Below are 8187 nucleotides of genomic sequence, written 5' to 3' on the forward strand. Positions count from 1 at the left end.
CGCGCCGCCCGCGGTGTCCAGCACCAGCATGACCTTGTGAGCGCGGGCCATGCCGGCCACGCCGCCGCCCGGGGCCGCCGCCCCCTCCTGAGGCCCTCACTCCGGGAGCTCCGGCGCCATTCACTGCTTCCCCGACGGGCCCGGCTCGAAAAGCTCCCGCGCTCCGCGAGGGCGGCCGCTATTGGCGGAGCCCCTTCCCCGAGCTCGGCTCCTATTGGCTGCCTGCCGCACGTCCGTAACGTGGGCACGCCCATTTTTGACGCTAAAAGGAAGCGCGACGGAAAAGCCCCAGCTTGATTGGTGGAGAGCGTGGTTGTGGGGCGGGGCGTAGGAACGTAGCATTCATTGGCTTGTGCATCCGGTTTAAAATTTAAAAGGCGGTGCCTTAGGGGCGTGGCCAAGAGCTGCTTTGGAACCAGAAGCAGGCGGCTAGGCAATTCTGCGCAGGCGCAATGTAGATACGTGGGGTGGGGGAGAAGGGGAAGAGAGGGGGCGGGAAGGGAGGTGTGCGCAGGCGCGGTGTGGACTGCCGGCCTCGGTGAGTTTAGGATGGTTTGTACCAAACAGGTTTTTGTTTTTGTTCCAAACAAGTTTTAAACCACCCAGGGCCTTTTGCGAAGGAGAATCAGGTGACGAAGACTTTTAGCTTTCTGTAAATTGAAATCAATTGTTAAAAATTAACCTTTTTTGGTAATCCCAGCACGTGGAGGAGGGGTGGAGGAAGTGGAGGCCGGAAGATCACAAGATCGAGGCCAGCCTGGGCTTCAAACCAAGACCCCGTCCCAGAGCCCCGAGGACGCCTGGACTCCTAGCAGCAAGAGGCTGAGATCTGAGGATTGAGGGGGAAGAAAATCCACGAGATTCTCATCTCCAGCTAGCCAGCACAAAACCACCTGTGAGCAAAAGAAGAAAAAAAGTGAGCCTCGGGTTCAAGTCCCAGTACTGGCACACACGCACACACACGCAGTACACACCACCGGGGGCCAGCAAAGGCCATATGGGGCCAGATGCACATGACCCAATATTTTTAAGTTCTGAAAGAACTAGAATTCCATGTCCAATGACAATATCCCATCGATCTCTATTCCCACAACCCCCCTAAGAGCTGACTTCGCTTTTTGAACCTAGATAGAAGGCACTTGGTTTTCTTCTTCGCTTTGTATCCTTCCGGCCTGGCAGAATGTACTCAATAAATTGCTTAAGTTGAATTTTTTATGTGATCAAGCTTTCTTCCCCGCCCCCCCCACACACACCCAGAAGAAAGTTAGAGAAGACACACGAAGCCCCACCAGAGGGCAGCAGAAGCAACCCTCCTGGGACCAAAACTTTCTCCAGAACTTCCAGTCCTTAGTTTGCATAAGAAAAGCAAAGGCTAGAGACCCATTAAAATCAAATCTCTGCTGCCCCTGGACCAGGTCTGTCCCCTCCTCAGGGAAGTTCTTTAAGGATGGAGAAACAAGGCTCTGAGACCCTCTCTCAGTGAAGAAGAGAGTGGGTCTAACACAAGCCTGGCTGATTGCGATCTCTTCTCTAGTCCTCATTCCCCAGATGGGGCAGCCATTCCGTGCTCTGTGGGCTCCAGAGGCCCCGGAAGCCTCGTCCCGCTGCTCCATGCGCTGAAGCCTGCGCCCTGCCTCATTACTAACTTTCTTTAGTGGGGTGCCAACCCACTTCGCTTCTAATGGCTACACAGAGGGTCCCGCCCTCCAGCACAGTAATGACACTGGGCCCTTGTTTAAAAATTAAGAATTTTTAGATGACAGACAGCATCAGAGCATTCCGCCAAGCCCAAGGCCCTTCTACGCACGCACTTGATCAGCTCACAGGCTCTTATCTGCACAGGGAGGAGGTTGGATCTGACCAGCAGTTACAAACTAGTTACACATTAGAAACTCCTGGGGACTTAAAAAAAAAAAAAAAAGGTCGAAGCTCTCAATTCTTTTTTTTTTTTTAATGTGTTAAACTGGACTCGATGCTTTTCCATATCCCTATCCCCCTCTCTTGGTGTGCCTGGGGTTTAACTCATAGCCTGCACCTGAGGTTTGAACTCATAGCCTGCACCTGGAGTTTGTTTTTGTTTGTTTGATTTTGGTTGTGGAGCTTGAACTCTGAGCCTGGGTGCTGTCCCTCAGCTCTTCAGCTCAAGGTGAGCACTCTACCACTTAAGCCACAGCGCCACTTCCAGCTTTGTCTGCTTATGTGGTGCTGAGGAATTGAACCCAGAGGCTCATGCATGCAAGGCAAGGACTCTACCACTGAGCCACCTTCCCAGCCTGTACCTGGGGTTTGAACTCGTAGCCCTGTATTTGCTAGGCAGCACCCCACCGCCTGATAGTGCTCTCATGCAGGTCAGCCTCCCTGTGTCTCCTCACCGTTCAGGCAGCCAGCATGACAGTCCTGAGCCACTGAGTCCAGCTACTTGGTCTCCCCTTCATCGCAGGCTGGTAACTCAGCGGTGACACTGATGTGTTGGAGTTGGAAGCCTGAAGTCAGCTGTGCTGAGGGAACTTACAACATGGCCATCAGCAAGTGCTGGGTTTATTGTGTTGGTCCTCTAGACTAGATGGGAAAATACAGAGGATTCAAACTAAATTAAAAATTATATCTGTAGCCACGTAGACAATATGTGTGTGTGTGGGTTTATGTATAGCCAGGAAACATTCTGCCATTGTTTGGAAATTATTATGTGATTCAGCAAAGAAGTAGCTTGCATAATTGACCAATAAGTGGCTGATGAGGTCTCAACACGTTTGTATTATTTCTTCCTCCCTGCCATCAAAATGTCAACCAACATCCGTGTCCCCACGGTGATGAATTACCGCCTTGGAATGGCAGTAGAGGAGTTTGAAAAGAAAAAAACAAAAAACTAACAGAAGTATTTTGCAAGAATTAATTGCCTAAGAAGGATTGGCGGGTTGATTACTATTTGCAAATGGAGTACTTCTCTTATACCAGTAAGATTTATGTGTGAATGTGGCTGTGCACTTACCCACTCCCTGAAGGACTGGAACATTCATCTTCTATCTTCCCATTTGGGGTAGCCATCTAACGCCAGCTCTCATTCTCCAGGACCCCCTACCCCCAAAACCTCAGCTTTGGGTCAACGTTACTCCTACCTCTGAGTTCTGTGCATAACTGACTTTAAAAAATTATCTTTTTATTGTTATTGTAAAGGTGATGTACAGAGGGGCGACAGTTACATAAGTCAGGTAACGAGTACATTTCTTTTAAGGAAAATGTCACCCCTTCCTTCTCTCCCAGTTTTTCCCTCCTGTCCCCACCCACAAATTGCTCAACATAGTATCTACTGAGTACCACTGCAGATAGTTCACGCTTTCCTCAGCTCAGTGATACACTAAGAGAGATGTTTCATGTTAACATTTTAGATCAGCATTTGGGTTTTTTGGGGGAGGGATTGGTTAAGATCAATCAAATTCATGTTTTCTTTTCTATATATTTATTTAGACACAGGGTCCCACTACATAGTCTAGGCTTGCTTAGAACTTGATAGATAGTCCTGATTGAGTTCAAACTTAAGATCCTCCTGCCTCCTCTCTCAGTGCAGGGATCTCAGGTGTAGACCACTACGCTATTCTCAATTGTTCCTTCCCTGGATGGACCAACCTGTAGAGGCCAGGGAAGTGTTTGTGAATTACATCACATCCTATTAATCAATCATACCGCTTTCAGTGTATTCCTTATGTTCACGCCACAAGCGTGCACATGGGCCAGGCCAGAACAGGGAGCAGATTGGTGGGCGGCGCACAATCATTACTATGCTACTGGCCTCTCCTCATGAAACACGTTTGGATTTAGGGAGCCAGGTTCGGGGTGAGTCCCTGGCTCTGTTGTAAACATGACGAGTAGCTTTGACTTGGTTGTGAGTAGCAGTAATAATAACTATCGTTTTAATGATTGTTATTACTCTGATGGCTGCTCCCTATGTCTGGTCAGTATGGGCAGAGAATCCTTCCACAGGGGGAGAGAGAGAGAGAGAGAGAGAGCGCCACTCATTTGAATCCGTGTTCTGGAGGAACCATTGGGCAGCCGGATCCTCGTTTTAGCCAAAGACAAGGAGACATTTCCCAGCATTCTCTGGGCCAGGGCTCCATGTCAAACTTGCTCTCTTCCCCTTACCGGCTGCTGTTGCCAGGTAAGGGGGGGGGTGGAGGACAGGAAGAGTGGTAAGGCCAGGGCAGGGCAGCGGAGCAGAACCCCCTTTTCTGAGCCCCAAACCTGCAGGCAGAGCTCCGCATGTTCTCACTCCTCACAAGAACTAACTCTGTTATTACACTTCTTTCCTTTTTGATGGTGGTTCTGGAGTTCAAGAACCTATGACCTTGTACTTGCTGGGTAGGGGTAGGGGTCTGCGGCTGAGCCACGCCCCCCCCTGCATGATTATCTTTGCTTCATGAGAGGGAAGGTGGTCTCGGGGGCTGGGCGGCCTGCTTCCGGTCCCGCAGTGGACACCGGCAGCAGCTGTGTGAGTCTAAACACAGCCCACGCTGAGGGGGGTTATACCCCCTCGCCCCCTTCCTCCCCCCACCTCTGCTCCTGTCCAGGGCAGAGTGGGGCGCCTACGGGCCCATTCCAGATGCGATAGTCTCAGCTGGCTGCCCTCCTCCCTCCGCCTCCCTCCGAGTGTGCAGGGCACACCTTATCTGCAGCGATCAGTCTCTGCTCAAGGTCACCTCCTTGGGTTGTTGGCTGGCTCGCTGCCCCGGCCCCGCACGGACAGGACAGTTCCCGCCACCCCCTCATCCCCAAAGCCCGCCCAGCAGCCTGATCTGGGGGTTGGAATGGGCTCTGCCAGGCCAGGCTAGCCGGGCATGTACATGCCATGCCAGGACTTGAACTCAGAGCCGTGGCTCCTTCACTTTCCCTGCTTCAGGCTGGCGCTCTCCCGCTTGAGCCACGCCTCCAGTCTAAGCTTGGGTGTCTTCATGGGCCTGCAGTGTTCCCAGGGGACCGGCCCCAGGTGAGAGAGCCTCTCCGGCTGGCCACTGGCCCAAGCAAATCAGCGGAGGTGTCCTGAGGGTCTGTTTGTGGGTTCTCCATTCCTCCCACTGCACAGGGCTGCACCCCAACTTCCTCCCGTCCATCTGGCAAGAGATGCCACGGCTCCTGGACTGGGAGGAGGAGGCGGAGGGGGGGCGTGGAGAGCAGAGCTGACAGCATCCTAGATGGGCCTGCCACCTGGACAGCCAGACCCCTCCCCGCACCCTGGGACCCTTGGCAACAGTGGCTCCTGCTCTGAGGGTGACATTATCGAGGGCGGCTGCAGCTGGAGTTGCAGCAGGCTTGGCCGGTGGGGAGGGACGAATGGGGGACGGGCCAGTTACACTGTAGTCAGATCTGGGGTAATGAAGACCCTGTGTGGGGGGAGGGGGATGGGCCCCCCCCTCTGGCGGTGGCCATCTGTCATGCTAGGGTGACTGCATTCCCGGTGTAATGATTACTAACGCCCCTTCTCCTCCTGGGCTGCTGCAGGTGCAGGGTCACCTTAGATAAAGCTGGCCTTGATCCTAAGTGCAGGGGTGACAGAGCCTGGCGCGGGGGCGGGGGGGGGGAGAGGGCGGGGGGACGGCTCTGGTCTTACCCTCTGTGGGGCAAGCGGGGAGCGTGGTCTGTGCCCTGTGCTCTGGTGGCAGGGGCTTCGTGTGCACTGAGAGCCACCCCCCCAGGTGGCAGGGGGAGCTGAGTGCGAGCAACCCGGGGTCCCCCGCCTGGCCCCCAACTCATGAGGGCATCGCTCTTACCTGAGTGCACGGGTACGTGTGTGTGTGTGTCTGTCTGTCTGTCTGTCGTCTGTCTGTGTGAGTTCAGGGCCTAGGTGCTGTCTCTTTGTTTCCTCTCTCGAGGCTGGTGCTCTACTATCACTTGCGTTTCCTTCCTGCTTTTTGCTGATTAACTGGAGATGAGTCTCCAGGACTTTCCCTGCCATCCTCAGAATCAGCTTCCTGGATGCTGGGTGATCGATTGGCGCAGACTACCCTCCACACCCAGCCCTCAAACTTTAGTTGAACCCTCCGTTCCCAGCCGTGTGACATTTGGGACGAATGATGACTGAATGAATGACTGCTCTGACAAGAGGGAGGCGGATGTTAATCTCACAGGATTAGAGGGAATGCTCAGTACCTCCACCCAGCCAGGCGTTGCTATGCTTCCCTACCTTAACGTGATCCGCTCCAGGGCCCAACCCCAGTCCTCGCAGGGGGCGTGGGGGACTGAAGTCTCCACAAGCCTGTTTCAGTCCTCAGTTGCACGTTCTGGACCGCATGTGCTGGTTTAGCTACTGAATAGTGTGAAGCGACATGGTGCTTCCGTGTCTTTAAAAGATCAACTATCTCCCCCCCCTTCCCCATTAGGGAGATCATGCTGTGAAGTTCAGCTCTCCCCCCTCATTCTCAGCCCCTCAGCCTTGCTGTTGAGTGCGGGCCTGGTAGCTCACGCCTGTCATCCCATCTACTCAGGAGGCTGAGACCTGAGGATTGAGGTTCGAAGCCAGCACAGACAGGAAAGTCCTTGTGACTCTTATTTCTGAAAAGCTACTGAGAAAAAGCCAGAAGTGGTGCTGTGGCTCAAGTGGTAGAGCACTAGCCTGAGCACAAAGAGGCTCAGGGTTAGTGCCCAGGCCCAGAGTTCAAGCCCCAGGACCAACCAAAACAACAACAACAACCAGAAATAGAGCATGGCTCAAATGGTAAGGCACCAGCTGAGCGAATGTGAGTCCGAGTTTGAACAAAAAACACTTTTAATTCCATCATCCAATACACTGTTCTTATTTTCCTAGTTGTTCCAACAGCGTTTATAACTTTCCATTTTGACCCAAGAACTCATCAGAGATCCATCAAAACATTTTATGGCTCTTTAACCCAGACCAGGTGCCCTCACTTTCTTCTTGGTCACCTGCAGCACCTCCAATTGTTTAAGAATCTAGACAGTAGCTCACACCTGCAATCCCAGCTACTAGGGAAGCAAACATTGAGAGGATCTTATTTGAGACAAAGTTAGTGAGACTTCCATCTGCACAAGCAGAACAAGGTGGGCCTGGTGTTGAATGAATGGGGGGAGACAACACGTAGGAGAATCATGGACCAGCCCTCCCCCCAAAAAAATTGGAGATCCTCTCTGAGAAATAACTGAAAAGTAAAAGAGGGGCAGGGGTCGTGGCCCAAGTGGTCGGGCACCTGCTAGCAAGCGTGCGCATGTGAGTTGAAACCCTTGTACTGCCAAGAAAAAAAGAAAGAAAGAAAAAGTCCAGGGCAGTTGCAATGTAGCCTTTGAGTTTATCTACTGGCTCCTTCCAGGGCACCCCAGGGAACAAGTCCCGTCCAGTAACCACGCACCCTGTTCTCTGTGTTCTCTTTGATCCTGGAGGCCTCCACCCGCCCTCCATCCTGGGGGCTGCGGCGCCCTGGCAGTGGCTTTGGGGCCTGCAGGTTGGCTTACTGCCAGGGCTGTGCCCAGCCCGGCCCCGATGGCGGGCACACCCGGCCTGGCAGATTTTCAGAAAGCTCCTGGGGAAACCGCACCAGAGGACGGAGACAGAACTGCTCCCCGACTCTGAGTCACCGCTGGGCTCGGGAAGAAGCGACCGCTTCCCTGGGTACCTGGCTGGCTGGGCCGTGGTTGGTCCCCGGGTGTGCGGGGCCTCGGAGCCCCACAGGAAGCGCGGATGCGGGAGGCACACGTGAGGAGCCCTGCGAGGAAGCCAGCTGGCACTGCTGTCACGTTCTGCTCAGTCCCTGCCCCGCGACCAGCCCAAGAGCTCCCGACTCCTGTGCTCGCGAGCCCAGTGCCACTGCGCCGGCTGGGCTCCCGCGGGATGGCAGGCAGGCGGGAGGGTGACCAGGGGGCCCACTCCGCGCTCTCCCCTGCGGCTGCCCGAGGGAACCGTCAGACACCCTGTCCTGCGCCCTGCGGGAGCCCCAGCCCGCTGCAGAGATTGGTGCAGAGCAGCCTGGTCCTGGGACCTGGTATGGAAGGACAAACCACAAACCGGGGGTTCCAGCCCGAAGTCCTAGCCAGGGGTAGAGAGGAGAAAAGCCCCAGATCACCCCAGTTCCTCCAGACTCACCCCACTACGGGGGGCGGGGGAGAGGAGCTTTGTTCTGCTTTAACTCCTGGGCCAGTAGACCTGGGGGAGCAGGTCTCTCCCCCCTCCCTTCCCTCCTCTCCTCCTCC

The 8187-nt window shown here is 54.3% G+C and overlaps 1 protein-coding gene across 1 annotated transcript in view; it reads right to left on the reverse strand.

Moving 5' to 3' along the window:
• The window catches only part of Ticrr (TOPBP1-interacting checkpoint and replication regulator), a 24534-nt gene extending 24280 nt beyond the window's left edge, over positions 1–254 (reverse strand). Inside the window, exon 1 of the mRNA XM_013011876.1 lies at positions 101–254. Within this exon, the coding sequence (XP_012867330.1) occupies positions 101–254 (154 nt within the window). The remainder of the gene's footprint in view (positions 1–100) is intronic.
• Between the last annotated feature and the right edge of the window lie 7933 nt (positions 255–8187).

The sequence above is a fragment of the Dipodomys ordii genome, unplaced genomic scaffold (assembly GCF_000151885.1).
Source record: "Dipodomys ordii isolate 6190 unplaced genomic scaffold, Dord_2.0 Scaffold15, whole genome shotgun sequence".
Classification (NCBI taxonomy): Eukaryota; Metazoa; Chordata; class Mammalia; order Rodentia; family Heteromyidae; genus Dipodomys; species Dipodomys ordii.